This window comes from Parus major, chromosome 13 (assembly GCF_001522545.3).
Source record: "Parus major isolate Abel chromosome 13, Parus_major1.1, whole genome shotgun sequence".
Lineage (NCBI taxonomy): Eukaryota > Metazoa > Chordata > Aves > Passeriformes > Paridae > Parus > Parus major.
Window position 1 is genome coordinate 6515208 of NC_031782.1, and position 16691 is coordinate 6531898.

The following is a 16691-nucleotide window of genomic DNA, read 5'->3' on the forward strand; positions in this document are numbered from 1 at the left end:
TCCCTGGACAAGAGGTGAGCAGGCAGGAGGACAAGGTGTAGGAGCCGATCCTACACTCTTGGAGGGGCAGAGGCAATAATTAAATATCCTATGCTTGTAGGGAAAGAGGAAGACTACAGCCTCCTGATAGAATTCACCCTGGAGGCTCAGGCCGCAGTGCTGGACCCATTGCACCAGGAGCACATCCACAATCCAGACATAGACCCTAATTTTTTCTGGTTGTCTTATGATTTTGTCTTTTACCAGAACAAAGATTTGCAGAAAAAAGACCAGGAGGAGCTGTGCCCTTCTAGACACACATGAGAAGCCCTGGGAGCTCCTCTAGATGTGTCTTCCATGCTGAAGACCCCCCAAATAACGCAGGCAGAGGCTGTGTCACACAGCACTGTTACTGGTGAGCTGATGGCACACAGCAGAAGGCACACATGACACTGGGATAATGGGGACGGGCAGCATCAGCTACAAACAGCCCCATCCAGGAGGTCACCAAGACCCCCAGGCCAGCAGTGTCAGCAGGAGGTGGGGCATGGGCTGATCTACCCCAAAATCACACACAGACTCTGAAACCCAGCCCTTCTCCTTCCACTGGGAAAAGCAGCACTCAGGGCTGAGGCCACACCTTGGACCTCCCTTGGTGATAGACACAGGTCCTCCTTGGACAGTGGGTCCAGCTGAAACCTGTCCCTGACCTCCTGCACACAAGAGAGACAGGTTATACCTTCCTTCAAGTCACCGCAACCCTGCCAGGTGACACACCAAGGTCTTTGGGGGATCTACAGCCTGTTTTGTTTATAAAGCCTTTTATTTTATTCTTCTGCTTGTTTTTAACTGCTCATTTATTAGGTCAAATTGCTTCAGGAGGACAGCGATTTGTGCTTTGCTGGAATATGGAATATGGAATTTGGTTTTGCTGGAATACCTCCATGGGATCAGAGCACTCCGGCACACGCTGTCCTTGGGGCATGGAGGCTGTTACAGAACCTCTCACATGAGGTTATTGGAGTCAAATACAGACAAACAGAGAACAGATCAGCACACAGGAGCTCCTTCTCCTCCTCCCCACCTGCTGCAGCCTGGACATCCCTGAGAGGGGACGGCAGGGCTGGGGCTGCGGGTGGGAGTGGGACAGCCCTGACACTTCAACCAGACACTGTCACACAAACACATGGACTCATCACACAGTTTTTCACACTGAACAGAAACACATTGGGGCACCAGGACAGGCAGCAGCTCTGTCCTGGCAGGGCCAGGGTGGTGATGAGGAACCTGGCAGAGTCAGCAGCTCCTGACTACTCCGTGAAAGACCCCCCAAGCTGTCCTGAAGTGCTGCAGTGCAACCTGTGCAAAACGGGACGTGAGCTCCCACCCAGCCTATGGGGCACTGGGTCCCCTCATATCATGGACTCCTCGTCGTCGTCCTCCTCCATCTCCCGGTCCACCTCGATGGCCGTGTTCTCGTAGCTGGTGATGCCCCCATATTTCCTCATGTGGACCATCAGGGGTTTGGGGGACTGGCTGCCAGCCAGGCTCGCCACGTACACGCCGGTGCGGTTCTCCTCCAGGGATGGGCCCCAGTCCATGGCTGGCCGGCTGGCTTGCTGGACTCGCTGTGAGGGGACAGGCAGAGGGAGCACAGACACCCTGCACCCTCCACTTCTTAGACAGCACCCCACCCACAGCTCCCAGTGCTCTGCTGGCCCCCAGGGACTGAAAGAATCCCCAGTGAGGATGGGATGGGGTCAAAAGCTCGTCCTGAAACCTTTTGGCAAGGCAATCCTAAGTGTCTTGCTGTGGGGTGGGGAGGTGTCATGGACTGTGGGTGCTGGTGGTGAGGGCTTGCAGGAGCGAGGGGCTAGTGTAGGGCTACAGCCCTGTGCTGTGGGGTTAGAGCCACCCAGACAAAGGGTTAGCCTTGGCCAAGGTGGCTCCAGGCCACGCCACAGTGCCCATGGCTGTGTCAAGCCAGGTTATAGCCAGCAAGTGCTCCAACAGGGGATTGGTACCTGGGGAGGGCATCAAGCTCTGCTCCTCTGCTTTTAACAGCCTGTGGAGAGCAGTGAAGGGCTGGGAGAGCTGTGAGCAGCCAGCAGCTCTGTAACCTGCTCCTGGGAGAAGCCTTTCAGTGCAGGGATCCCATCTGGCAGCTGCCTGCCTTGCTGTGTCATTGCTCTTGCCAAGTGGGTGCAAAGTCCCAGGTGCCCATGGCCACCCCACGCTGGGGACAATGCGATTCCTCACAGGGCACAGCAGGCTTGTTCTGGAGTGGGAATGCACACTGGGCTGACCCTTGGGCAGCAGTTTTACTCAGTATCTGCCTGGCATCATGGGAAGCAGAACAGCTGGAAATGTTTTGGGGTGTGCTGCCTCTCACAAACTGTTTATGGCAAGGGGGAATGGGCACACACACTTTCAGGAGAGAGGATACAGAGATTCCAGAGGATTCTAACTTGGCAGGGGCTTGTGCTCACTGCTGCATATTTCTGGGGTGCTTCCCAGGAGTGTCAGGCCCCAGTAGCTCCTACCTCCCACAGCGTCCCTTCTTCTTGGAGCACAGCCACCACCATGCCCATGGGAATCATCAGGCAGGAGAGGACTCCCATGAGGATGCCCAAGACCTCTGCCCAGGTGGGGAAGCGGTAGTTGCCATACTCAGAAGGCTGGTATTTGACAATGTTATACACCAGCAGAGCCTGTGGGATGGGAAGAAAGTGAGGTCATCCCATGGGTCTCAAGCCTGGAGGTGATGGACACCTCCCAGCAGAAGGGTTGTCTCTGGGGCAGGAGATGCCAGCAGAGTAACTTATCGCACTGGGAGGTCACCCAGGGATAGTGGCACCACCATGGTTTTCCAGCAGCGCAAGCTGAGCAGTTACCATCATTGTTGCCGGGGATAGGACCATCCAGCAGGTTCTGAAGTAGGGCCCTGGTTTGAACCCCAGCATCATGTGGATATCTCGGCAGAACCTCTTCATGCCTGCAGGAAGGAGGTGGAAGCTTTGATTCCTCCCCCAGAGCCTTGTGCCTGTACCAGGCTGTGCTGATCACAGGCAGTGGTTTGTATCTTCTGCAGCAGTCTCCCCACACCCAGCTGGGAGATGCAGGAGCAGAGCCCTGCTGGTGCTGCCCGAAGGACCAGGGTCAGAACCACCATATCTTTGGAGAGGTGAATCAAGTGATAGCCAAGAAAAAACAGGTGGTGGGAGCAGAGCCTCATGCTCCCCTGTGAGGCTGTTGGTTTCCCCACTGCTCCCTCTAAATCCCTCTCTTCACACAGACAGCACATCCTCCCCTGTGGCCCTGTGGGGACAGGCACCCTTACCATAGACACGTGTCACCACAAGACAGGTAGTGATCACCACCACCATGAGACCAAAGCCAGCGCTGTAGTCATCCAGGAGGACCAGCCAGTACATCCCACCCTGTGGAGACAAAGCACAGAGGCCAGCATCTCCAGGACCATCATCCCAATAAACCTCCAGCCATGTCCTCTGACTTTTGAGGCCCCTGGGAAGGACAGGAGTCAGCAGCCTCAAGAGACATCAGTCTCCTTATGGGGTTGGTGTAGGGATGGGAATAACACTGTGTCACCCCTCACACCTTCTGGAAGCCCAGGCTTGTCTCTCTTTCACCTGGCTGATATGAACACACATATGAAAACTTGGCCCCTGACCTAAGTTCCCCATAAATGAGTCCCTAGTTGGTCCCCACAATGGATCCATCCCCACAGCCTCACCTCTGTTGTGAGGATGAGCCCCATCAGGAAGAGGGCAATGCAGATGATAGCTGAGAAGGAAGCTTTCTTTGGCCGCAGGTAGTAGGGGAATTCGTCTGTCACTGCCGTAACGATGGTTTCCATGAATGCAAACTGCATGCACAGGAGGAGAGGGTCCCCTGAGCCCTCAGGCTGCCTGGAGTCCACGGCTGCCTCCGTGGGCTCTGTCCTTACCTGGCTGTCCAGGCCCAAGGTTAACAGCATGAAGAAGAACAGGAATGACCAGAATGGAGAAAGGGGGAGCATTGTCATGGCCTGGGGGTACACCACAAATGCCAGACCAGGACCTAGGGGAGGCAAAGGACAGCGGGGTGAAAAGGCGGTGACAGAGCTGGGAATGGGGAGGAGGGGAGAGCTCAGCAGAGCAGCACCATGGCAGAGAATTGCCAGGACTCTGGCAAGATGGGCAGGAAGGGTCCTGTGGCAGAGGGTGGAGAAACAGCCAGCTCCTTGCTCAGACCTTCATCAGACAGCATTTGTTACTCAATATTTACACCACAGGAACTTGTCTGCCCCCTTCTCTCCCCCTGGCCAGCTGAGCATCCACCTGCATCCCTCATGCTGACACTCTCAGGTGCCTTCCATTCTGGAAGGGATGCTCCTCAGCACACCCAGGCAGAGGGGGAAGGGGAAAACATCTTTCTTTGACCTCACCTGCTTTTGCTACCTGGTTAACAGGGACCCCAAGCTCCTGGGACATGTATCCCAAAACGGAGAAGATGGCAAAGCCTGCCAGGATGCTGGTAATGGCATTGCCCAGGGTCACTATGAAGGTGTCCCTACAGAGAAGGAAGAAGATGCTCTGAACGTGTTTGCTCCTTCCCACCCCACACCAGTGCCCGGTGCCATTGCCAGCCCCAGGTGCTGTCCTTCAGGGCTTCTCATGGCAAGTGCTTTCCAGGGTCAAAAGGAGTGTATATTTTATGGATAATACCGTGGGGTTCCTCCAAAGCTTTCTGCTCCCCATGGATGGGATCAGACCAAATGTCCAACACCCATTTCTTTCACTGAACTACACTGGATGTTGGGGACAGGGCACACATGCACAACTCCAGCCTCAAATATCCTCAGCTTTCAGCACCTACAGCCCACAACTTCTGAGCTGGGTGCTCTACTGTGGTGATTGGGAGAATTTTTTCCCACAGATCCCTCTGTTCCTCTCAAGCCTCTACAAACTGCCAGGTATCCCCTCAGTGCAAGGAGCAGAACAAGACTTCTGCACCATGTGCTTCTGCTGGTTTGAATCCACCAGTTCAGGTTTTCATGGCACCCCCAACCCCTAATTTTTACAAGACAGCAGCTGACTCCCACCTGTAGATATTCTGATGGAAGGTGTTGTACGAGGCAAAGGTGAGGAGGCCCCCAAAGCCCACCCCAAGGGAGTAGAAAATCTGCAGGGCTGCCTCGATCCACACCTGGGGGAAGGAAACAGTTCTGAGGAGAGCAGAGCTTTGGAAATCTCCACATGAGGAAGATGGCATTAGAAATCTGCTTCCCCAGAGCCCTGGGCACATCTTCCCCAGCACTCCTAGCATGTACAGCCTATGGGATATTTGTCTTTCCTTGTTCACACTCACCATTTACAGTGGATCAGCTGGCTAATGGAAGGGCTAATAAGAATGTTTTAGGGCCAGCCCAGTGTAATTAAGTGGCCTTGTAAAACTGGGTGGTCTCTTGATGATCACCACTGCTGGCCCCCACTCCACATGCTGAGATCTCTTGAGAACAACAAACAGTGAAATCCACCACGGGCACCCATCAGCCCATCACAGGGGCTGGGATGATCCCGGTTCTGGTGCTCAGGGGAGTCTTGGTGCCATCCCATCCATGCAGAGCCATAAACATGGGCATGGGGTGGGACACATGGGAACAGTGGCCCAGACAAGGTGTGGGACAAAGATTCTTGGTCTAAGAGCAACCAAGAGAGCTTTAGGTTAGGGTGTGGCCAGAAAAGACACCTGAGTAAGGGAACTGCCTCTGTTGCATTCAGGAGGTGGCAGGAGAAGGTTCATTTTTGTGTGGTGAACAAATTACACAACATCCTACTCACCTTGGACGACAGCAAGTGATCAAACTGGGGTGTGAGGTAAAACTGGATCCCTTTCCAGGCCCCCTCCAGGGTCACGCCACGAATGAGCAGCATCACCAGGATGAGGTACGGGAAGGTGGCAGTGAAGTACACGACCTGTGGGAGAGCAGGGCCAGCTGGGCCAGCTGGGAATGAGAGAACAGCATGACTGCTGTCTCCCTGCTCTGTCCCTAGGGTGGGACACATCACCCTGGGGTCCTTGGGCTGTGGCAGGACTGGTGTGCCAGCTCTGCTGGTGGCTGAGTGTGCAAGGCATCCCCAAAATATCTCATACCCAGTGGATGCTGTTTGTGGGTCTCACTTTCCCAGAGGCGCAGAGTCACATGCACTGGTGAGCATCGCTGTAGGTCCCCCCACCCAGAGACCAGCCAGCCCTTACCTTGCCAGAGGATTTGACTCCCTTAAGGATGCACAGATAAACAATTGTCCAAGAAAGAAGCAGGCACAGACACAAGTTCCAGCGGATTCTCCCAGGATCCCCAATCCCTGAGCTTCCTTGGATGTGCAGGACATACCGGCTAGGGAAGAAGGAGGGCTGCCAGTGAGCAGCCATGTGCTGCCTTCTTCCAGAGGCCCTCTGACCCTAGAAATGCCTCTGCTGCAAAGTAACCTTGTCAACAAGCACAGGCACTGCCAGCTCCTTACCAAGCAAACAGGAACAGTTGGAGTGATTTCTCCACCATGTATTAGAGAGCCTGGAAGGGATGCCTGGCATCTTGAGAGCAAATTCCCAGCCATTCCAGACGTGGGATGCATTTTAGTCTAGCATATCTCCAGACCAGCAAAGCAGTGCTAGAACATGGACACCTCCCACATCCCAGGGGCTAAACTGAGTTGTCACCCACAGCTGAGCACACGAGCCCATCGCTGCAGCCACACCACCAACCACGAGTGAGACCTGCAGCATCTGTGCTGTGAGATGTGCAGATCCTTCACCCCTCATCCCATCCTCTCCCTGAGCAGGTACCAACCACCTCCCCACAGCCGGCTCGGGCTGACCTCGTTACCTCCAGTACTCCTCGCTGGGGCTGACGGTGTTGCTGATGTTGACGGGGAGGGTGTTGTTCCCCGCCTTGATGACGTGGTGGTCCAGGCACAGCTCAGTGTTCCACCAGTTGCCACAGTGCTGCCAGGGCAAGTCGCTTGTGAGGGATGCAAAGAGGTAGAAGAGAACGTAAGCAATGATCATATTGTAGTAAATGGCCACCAAGGAGACGATGAGGATCGTGCCCATGCCAACGCCTGAAGGAAGGAGAGGGTAAAGAAGGATGAGCTGGAGCAGAGCAAAGCACATCCAAAAGGGTCAGACACTGCATCTCAGCAGCCAAGTTATCAACCAGTCCAAGGTTCACCTGCTGAGGAGCCTCTTATGGCCATTATAACATCTGGACATGCTTTCTCTTGGTGGTCTATTGCCTCATACAAAAAAAACTTTGCACCAGCTTAATGCTGAGAATAAAAGTATTTGATTTGAAGTTGTTTTTTTTTAATACTTTATTCTTACCTTTGTTTTTAATAGGTGTTGCTTAGCTTTCATGCTCTATTTTGTACAATAGATGGCTTAATAATCTTCATACCATTTCTAGAGCTGGTCAGGCTATCCAGAGCCCTCAAAGACTGACCAATCTCATGCACATCCTGTGGCTACTAAAACAGCTAACTCAAAATTCCAGCCTGACACACCTTCCCCCAGGTTATTCTGATTCTATCAAGAGCTTTGGGGATCATGGGATGCTGCTGGTGGTGCATGTTCTCATCAAAGAGCTCTTGAAGAGGTCCCTCAGAGGCTCTGAACTTCACTCACGCACCTTTAAAGAGAGGGCTTATCTTCCAGACTGCGAGTGGCCCTAGGCTGGAGAACTGGCCAAGTGACAGCTCCATGAAGAAGATGGGGATCCCACAGATGGCTAGCATGATGAAGTAAGGAACCAAGAAAGCTCCTGCAAGAAAAAAATATAAGGAAAAAAATAATCCTGGAAGTAATACAAAACAAACACCTAAAGCCCAGCTGTGACAGGGAATAAAGCTCATTCAATATGTGTGCCTCTGAGGGATCTACATCAAAATCAGGAAGATAGGGAGGAGCAAGAGCTCACTGTTAGTGCAGGAGAAAGGGGCTGTGATTCACCAAGTGCTGTGCTTCCCCTCTGCTCCCAACTCTTTTCTCTTTGAATCTTTCACAAACATGAAATTCTCCAGTTATTATTGCTCTGGGAGGAGTTGAACCAGGATTTTTCACCATCACCCAGGACTCTTGCATTGCAAAAGGTTCAATTCCTCCTTTGATAGCTGGAAAGTGTTTGCTGACCCAGCTGAGTCCTGGAGGACACCAGACCAAGAAGCTGCTGGACACCAGGAGAGCTGGTGTGTGATTCAGCATGGAGACAGGGGTTTGTCCAAGGCCAGGAATGCAGAGATGGGCTTGCAAGTACCTTCCAGACATGGATACAGGTGGTGAAAGCCCTAAACAAGCATGGGGAGGGCAGGAGGAGGCTTCACTCCACAAAAAGTGTTACTTTCCAGTCCTAGGATGGGGAAGGAAATTCTATATTCTCAGGAATACTCTATCAGCCCAGGTAGGAGACTGACTGCTGCAAAGGATGCCCAAGTACCTCCTCCATTGGTGTAAGCCCTGTAGGGAAACCTCCAGACGTTCCCAAGGCCCACGCAGTATCCGATGCAGGAGAGGAGGAAATCCAGCCGCCCTGTCCAGTTCCCTCTGTCTTCTGGGCACTCGGAGCCCAGGTCCCCATCCTGGCTGCTGGGGCTTACCAGGAGATCTGGTGTCACTGGCTGAGTGAGGGACCAGGGTATGGGAGAGGGCAGACAGGGGTCGAGCAAGAAAGAAAAACAGAGAATGAAGGATGGGAGAGAGGGAAGGAGTGCCAAGAACTCACGAATGAATTTGTGACCCCAAGCCACAGCACTGACATTTGTCCCTTGGGAACACCCTGTCCCAGCTGCTCTCTGTTCCCCACCTCAGGCAATGCCCTGCTCTGCCACTGAGGAAACAAAAGGAATAAATGTGATTCCACTTGTTCACAGCTCCCCTGGGAAAGGTAGGATTGTCCCAGTTCATTTTGGGAAGGTTCACCAGGACCCAACCGCAACCCCAGGCTCCACAGACATCCTTTCAGGGGATCACAGTGAACTTTCTGGATCTATGGGCATGAGGACAGCAGGAGAACCACTGTGGCATGCCAGGGAGCGTGACACCCAGCCCAATGTGTGCTGCCATGCCAGGCACTCGCTGGCTGCCGTTAATCGCGCCGTGCATTTTTCACGCTTTTCCAACTGCCAAATCCTGCACTGTGGGAATTTACTGATGCTCCCAGTTGTCCCTGCTGAGATGAGAGACCTCCTTCCAGAATTCCTGATGTGCTCTGGATCAATGCAGCACAGGCAGGGCATTAACCCATTCCCTTCCTCCCCACTGCCTCAGCTCTGCAAGTGGAAGTGCGAGTCCTGCAATCCATTTGGGCTGGGGTGATGCACCAGGAGGGCACCTCCATGTTTGTATGGGTGTACATCAGGTGTTCAGTCTGAATTCCTCCAATTTCCTGACCTCAGGAGAACAGGGAAAGCATCCCCACTGACTCCAGAGCTGAAAGCCTGAGCCAGCAGCTGCCAGATGAGATTCCATCACAGATACAGCCACAGCAAATCCAGGCAGCACAAAGGGGTGGAATGAGGATCCTGTCCCTGTGCCACCAGGTGTTGTTGTGCCCTGGCATGGGACCTGATCATGTTTGTATTGAGGCACAGGAGGATTCTGATGTCCCTGCTGACAAAGTACCAGGACCAGGGCAGGAGGGAGCCTTCTCTTCTTGGACTCTCTGAAGAAGCAGCCATCTCCCTGTCTTTGTTCATAATTGTAGGGAACAAATCCTCGGGATGTGGTTGAGGGAGAGGATCCTGGGTTTGGGGGGATCAGCCAGAAGGAGTTGTGGGTCTCCTGTAGCAGTGTGCACTGGTGCTCAGAGCCTGCAGCAGACCCCAGTCCTTAGGAGGCCAGAGCTGGATCAGAGCTCAGTGCTGCCCTTTCACAGCCTCAGGGAAGGTGGCAGCCACCTCCTCTCCTCTCCAGCTGGACTGGACTGGAGGATGCTCCTGCTGCTGGTTCCCATGGAGACACCGAGCGATGCTGAAGGAGAGGGCTGCCAGCTCCCACCCTGCACAGGGTGCACCCCAAACCCCCAGCTGCTGGCACTGCAGACACGCTGCTTGCAGCCCAAAGGCACCAAACACAGAGGCAAACTCCTCCCCATCCCCACCTGGTGCACAAACACCTTGAGGGACAGGACAAAGGCAAACTCTTCCTGAGCCAACCTGAAATGTACAGCTCCAGCAAAGCTGTTACACCAAAATCCTCTGTGAAAAGCCCACCCCTGCTGGGTGCCACTGTCATACAGCAAGGGCCAGAAGAAAAAGTTGGAAATACACAGGCTGACAAAGTCAAAATATGACCCAGATGTAATATTGTTGCTTTAAAACTGTCTCTACCTGGCAGAACTCCTGCAGTTGTTCATCACAGCTCTGAGGTTTAACAACACCTCCAGGCCATGGCAGTGCCTGCTAATTAGCCCAGCACACACAGAGTGTGACCCAGAGCTGTCTGTGCTGGCAGGGGATGGACAGGCTGCTCTGAGCTCCCTCCCAAAGATTTCAGCACCTAAAACCTGTATTCACAAAGATCTCTGCCAGCCACGGGCTATCACAGCTGGGTCTTCCTCCTGCAAAACAATGCTTCCCAGTCCATCACACTGGCTGGGGAGCTCTTGTTTTCCATGTTTGAATCACAGAAAACCAGCAAGCAGGGATGCTAGGAGATCATTAACTCCTGTTGCCTAATTCCTGCATCTCTGTCTGCATCCTAAACACCTGCAGGTGGGCACAGGTAGAGCTGCAAGATCTCATTACGTGTGGCTGTCTGCCCATGAGATGTAACACAGAAATCAACATGGATGCAACAACAGGAAATGAAAGGAACCAATGGGACCTTTTTCAAATTGTAAATGGCCTGGTCCTCATCTCAGTCACCATTTCAAGGGCCACAGGATGTAGTTTGCCTCAATTTGTGTCTCAATAACAGCTGCCTCCCTTGTTAATATCTTTATCTGGAGCTCTACAGCTCAAGTTTAGGACCCCAGCTTGAACTTGAGCTTGAACAGATCGGAAAGCAGAGACCACTCAAGTGTCAGATAAACCCAAAGGACAATGTCAGTTGTCCCCATTGGGCAAGCTGAGGAGATACAGGTTAGGGATGCTGCTGGAAAACACACACAAAAGCGGCTCCCTGACTGCAATGCTCAAAATTCCCCCAAACCCCAGCCTTTCCATAGAAATCACAGAAAAACTGGCCTATTTGCCTGACTTGAAATGAATTACAAAGCACAACATTTAAGGCTTCCAGCTCATCTTTGTCCCAAATTGCAGAGGGAAGCACATCTCCCTTCTTCTGACTGCTGGAAATCTCACACACCAGCTTGATTCTAGAGCTTTTTTTTTAGGATTAATGCTCTGCCTTAACAGGAATTCTCTTTTACAGCAGCAGCTGAAGTGCTCCAGTGCTCCAGTATTGCTCTAGAGCTTTCCACCATCAGCTGCCATCCTACAAGCCAGGCTCCCATCTTGCAGATATAAACAGATGGGGACTAACAGCTCCCTTGGCAACCACGGCCTCTTTGAACACAGCATCACTTTCCATTATTCACCAAAAGATGCTCCCAAAAAAGTCAGCAAAGCAAAGGTCACCGAGAAGAAAAAGCACTTTAGTCTCTGCCAAGATAAGAGCTCAGGTCTGTAAGGAAATGTCTCTGTGCTAATTATTTTCTCTAAACCAATTTACTTAAACCAAAACTCGGCTGTATCTGAGTGAGAAAACTTCAGCCAGATCAAAGGTATGTTTTCATCCTATTTTGTCTCCTTTCAAGCTGGCATTGTGGGGTTATTTTGTCAGTGTTTTGTGCGTGGATCACAGCCTTTGAGCAAGAGAAATACCACCCAGCACCAGATTTCTCCCCTGCGGGTCTGAGCACAGTGAGTCTCTAAAGTGTGAGTCACTTCAGATTAGTTTGAATTGCTTGTTAATCTCTGAGAGAAAAAAATCTTAAAAAGGAATAAAAATTAATTCAAATGCAATATCACTTAGAAAACAAAGTAAATAAAGCACTGCTCTGGTGAAGAAGAGCCCCTCGAAGGGCTGCACTGACCCTGGGTGAGCCCAGCCCAGGCTCACAGCCAATGCCATAAGAGGGAGCAAGTGATGGTGGAGCCAGCACAGGGAGGTTGGAGGTGGCTGAGGCTGAAGCAAACTCATTACAGCAATGTCCAAAGTGTAGGGAGTATGCACAGATACAAACATTTCTTGTGTTTCATCTGGAAACACCAGGGAAGTTTCAAAGTTTGTGGTAGGCAGGGGAGGGCAGTGGCTCAGGCAGGAAGATGCTGCTCAGCAGCCTGGCCAGGTATGGGAAGGAACAGCATGACCCATGGCTCCCAACACTGGCTCCAGTGGGATTTAGTCCATTTCTGCCAAATAAATCCCAAAGAAAACAATCAAATAAATGAAAACAACCACTCAGCTCTTCTAGGAATACTGTTATGCAAAAATCAGCCTGAAATCCTTGGAGTCTGAGAAAGGTCTTCTCTAATCAAGAGGTATTTCCACATGTCTGAAATATGTCTGGTAAGAAGGTTTCCAGCTCCAGCTCACCAATGGGAAGTGGATCACAATGAGAGGAAGAGGAGGCTGTCAGGGTCCTGGGTGGGTGCTGCAGTGGGGATGGGCACATCTTTACATCAGCCACCACCAGCTCCAGGCAAGCCCAATGCCAGTGTTGGACACGGTGGTCCCAAAGGGGCTGTGAGCACCAGTTCCTCCATCTGGAGCTCAGCAATAGTAGTTCTGGGTAATGAAGAGGGCTCTGAGCAGCACTGGGAATGGGGAAAGTAACTCCAGAGACATCTGCTTTCCATCCCAACTGATCACCACGGGACTAAATGAATTCCTGAACAAATGCTAAAGAGGGTCACCAGCATCAAGTAACTCAGAAAGGCATTGGAAGGGGCAAAGACCACTTTTAATGGATCTTGCAGTCACAAAGCCATCTGGAAAAGCAATTTGTAGAAAAGAGGAAGAAAGAGAAGAGCTGAATGATGCCTCCAAACATGAGTGGAGAAATAGGCTGTCAGGGCCTGCTGGCTGTCACCAGGATACTGCTGGGTTTTTTACGTCATTTCCCAATATCCTAGGAATTTCCTGGCAGGGATGAAACTCTCCTGGGTTTTTGTTCATCTCAACAGGGTCAACCTGTCCTGTGTTCAATGGGCATGGTTTGGCACAGGGTATAGCTGAAGAGGCTCCCAGCCCTGGGTCACTGTCTGGGATGCTCCAGGAAGGGCTGAGCCATTCAGCAGCAGCACATGCCCATGGTGGAGATGTGGCTGACACATCTCTGCCACCCTGCTCCACCGTGTCCCCAGGGAAAGGGCTCAGTCCCCACCGTGGGGGGAAATGGCAACTCAGACTAGCAAGAGCAAAGCGGCAGCGGAGGGGAGCCTAGCCATGGGAAAGCCTGATTTTAAAGCTGGGTTTAGAAAGGGTTTCCAGCAGGATGTAAAAAGGGTTTGTAGCTCTGCCAGCTCTGCCCTGAACCCCGAGTTCAGCGTCCAGCTGACCCCACATCATCAGCGCCTCTTTAAATCCCACGGAGGAGGATGAGGAGGCAATCCGAGCTGCAGGTGGGAAAGTCAGTGCCCAGCTCCCTGTGCCCATCCCGAGGGAGGGACCCCATCCCGGGCAGTCCCCGGGGTGCCAGGCTGGGGGGCTCTGCCCCCGGTGCCACCCACGGCTCCCGGCCAGACACGACATGAGCCAGCCACCGCCGGCAGCACCTGCGGCAGGGGAGGGGGGGACACAGCGGTGCCTCCCGCTCAGGAGGGGGGCACGAAATGCCCCATCCCGCTGCCCACGATCTCGCTTTGGCCCTCGCACGAACACTATTCCCTAATGCCCCACTAATCCCTGTCGCCTGCCCACGAAGGCTCCCGGGGACGGGATGCGGGGCGATGGGCAGGACTCCCCCGCTCCCAGCCCGGGGTTATCCTTGCTCCCTCCGCCGGCCCTGGGGTACCCTCGCTGCTGGCCGGGGGTACCCCTGGTCCCCTGCTCCTGTCCCTGGGGCATCTCCGCTCCCGGCTCTCACCTTCCGAAGATGCTGCTGCCGAACGTGCTTCATCCTAGACCCTGTTGCTATGCGCTCCCCGCTCCGACACTTTTCCTCTCGCTCTCGCCGGCGCTGGGGAGGGCGAAGGGAGAGCGAGGAAACGATGGCACGGAGGGGTGGGCACCCACCTGCTGCCGGGGAGAGCTGGGGACGTGAGGAGAGAGGCTGAAAGAAAGGTTTGCCTTGAGTGGAGGATGGCTGCGTGCGGAGCAGGGAGGGAGGAGAGAGGTCTGTCTGTCAAAAGCGCTCCAGACGGGGAAAGGGGGGCTCCGGGACCTCAGCCCCCCACCCGCACAGCGAGGGGAACGGCTGCTGCCTCACTCGTGCCACAGATGCATCAGGTATCCCTAGGGAAGGGCCTGACTTTGGGGTCACTCTGTCACTGAGCACACCCCGTGTGGTGACGGCAGCAGATGCCAGAAGCTCACAGCACCTTCCTGCCTGGTTCTGAGATGGTTTTCCTGTGGCAGGACACAGCTGGAGCTTGAAGAGATCAGAAGTGATTGTTCCCCATGATGCCTGAGCCCAGCCCTCAGAGCAGGGGAGGGGAATGCTCCACAGCCATCAGTCCCTTTGGGTAGGACCAGCACATCCCACCACACTGAGGGCAAGAGCAATCCCTGGGCAGTCCCCAGGGTGAGCATCTGAGCCCAGCGTATCATGGCCCCAGTGCTGGAGCACAGGTCACATCTGCAGGGTCCAGATGTTCCAGTTTGAGTCAGCAGTGGGATACTGGAGCCCCAGAGCCCAGAGAGATGCTGGCTTTTCACCCTCATACTCAGTTAAATTCCCAGTGAGGTGGCAGAGCTGGTCTGTGCCTTCTCCTCCCGCTTTCATGGTGGAAATGTCTCCTGTGTGTCTGTGAGAAAGAATAACCCCACGTGCTCCAGGGCCACCGTGGGACCAGGACAGCTCTGGACTCACAGTGATAATATCCACTCTTTCCCATGATAATATCCACTTGTCCATCACTTCACCCCTGGACTGTGCCCAGTGCTCTGACACTGGATGTGTCCCTTTTCCTTGCAAGTGCCCTACAGGCTCCAACCTGAGCCAGACCTCTGCCCAGATGCTTTACCTGAGGGTTAAGGTGAGTGGGCAGCACTGGAGATGAGGAGGACAATGACAGGGCTGGAACAGAGAGAACTCAGCCTGCCTGATGTAAAAGCAAATCTCCAGGACATCTAATGGCAGTTGTGCTCCTACAGCCCTCTAAGCACTTCTGAAAATTTTCCCTGAAAAGAAAGATATCCTCAGCATAAAGGCATATTTCTGTAGGAGTCCAACACAATGAAGTGGCTCAGCATTTGCACAATGGGTCTTTCAGAGCTAATATTTACCTGGATTTCCCAGGGAAAGGAGGAAAGAGCAAAACTACATTACCCAACAAACATGTCTTTTCACACACTCACAGCTTCCTCAAAAATAAAAGTGTCTATGGGAATTCATCCAGGTTGGTTTAACCTGCCTTGGACTTGCCCATCAATTCTCCCTCTCCCAGATGCTGGCTGGGAGTGCTGAGCCTGGAGCTGGCCAGGCTGATGGCCAGGGGCTGCATTAAGCACCGTTCCTACCTCAGCCTTCATGCAGGGCAGGGATGCTTTGTTTGCCTTTCATGCCACTGCAATCTGAATCATCCCTTTTAGACCTTTTCCCTGGGATCCACCTAAAGATAGACATCCCATGGCCACCACCATGTCATGGGAGGGGAGAGCTTGGTGCCACCTTATTACATCTGTCCCAGCCCCATGGCACCCTGATCTCTACACAAAACATTCAGCACTCCTGGGCAGATTTCATGGCCTCATCTTCTTGTGCCCTGGGCAGTATTTTTCATTAGAGACACCCAGGGCTGATGGTGCCCTGAAATATCCATGTTGATACCACTTCTTCTGGGATGCTCTGTACCTGGAACTCGCTTTTCTGGTTTGTCTGGTGCTGCTCTGGTAGCAGCACATTGCATGGGATCACCAGGGAGTAGATGTCTCACCCCAGGCACCTGGGATGCTCCAGCTTAGCATTGCAGGGCTGGAACAAGTCTTGCATTGCCCTGGAGCTGGCAAGAAATGCACTTCATGGAACAGCACACACCAGAGGCAGTAGGATCAGCACAACCTAGGGACCCCAGAAATGCCAGGAGAGGACAGGGGTGTGCACAACTGTCCCCATGCCCTGATCCCCAAGGGGCTGGCACTAGGTAGCACACACAGAGCTTGCAAGCATGTTCTAAGCAGCTTTGTTTTCTCCCACTCCACCTCTGAGCGACCCCCTGGGACACCAAGTAAACCTTTCCCTTCTCATGGGCCAAAGCACAGCGCACATCCTCCACCCCAATGCAGCACTGACAGACACTGGCACCGTTTTTGTCTTTGTGAGACACTGGAGGGCAAGGAGAGGACAGAACACAGGCTGGGGAAACACCCCTGCCCACCCTGCCTGGGCAGCCCACACACATCCGGGTGGCAGCCGCCTGGGAAGAAACGAGAAGGTGGCTGGCAGCAGGATGGGACCGTGCCCAGATCTGCGCCGCAGACACGAGGAAGGCGGCAAGGCAGCGGTGCTCTGGTTAGTCACTGCTGGGATGTGTGCCATGCTGGAGGCT

At 53.3% G+C, this 16691-nt stretch overlaps 1 protein-coding gene across 1 annotated transcript; it reads right to left on the minus strand.

The window, feature by feature from the left end:
- Positions 1-818: 818 nt before the first annotated feature.
- Positions 819-14425, minus strand: SLC6A7 (solute carrier family 6 member 7). The gene is made up of 14 exons (XM_015641972.3): positions 14069-14425; positions 8474-8654; positions 7670-7801; positions 6869-7103; positions 6241-6379; positions 5823-5957; positions 5084-5187; positions 4427-4551; positions 3947-4059; positions 3734-3865; positions 3320-3419; positions 2874-2974; positions 2523-2690; positions 819-1607 (listed from the first exon to the last, which is right to left on the minus strand). Exons 1-14 carry the CDS (start codon positions 14099-14101, stop codon positions 1392-1394), a joined length of 1914 nt encoding a protein of 637 aa, XP_015497458.1. The 5' UTR covers positions 14102-14425; the 3' UTR covers positions 819-1391.
- Positions 14426-16691: the final 2266 nt, after the last annotated feature.

Excerpts from the sequence above, each read along its gene's own strand:
- SLC6A7 (XM_015641972.3), bottom strand. The coding sequence starts at position 14,101 with ATGAAGCACGTTCGGCAGCAGCATCTTCGGAAG. Across the intron at positions 6,380-6,868 it reads CCCAGCGAGGAGTACTGGAG|CCGGTATGTCCTGCACATCC; the intron begins GTAACGAGGTCA and ends CTTCTTCCCTAG. Across the intron at positions 1,608-2,522 it reads AAGAAGGGACGCTGTGGGAG|CGAGTCCAGCAAGCCAGCCG; the intron begins GTAGGAGCTACT and ends GTCCCCTCACAG.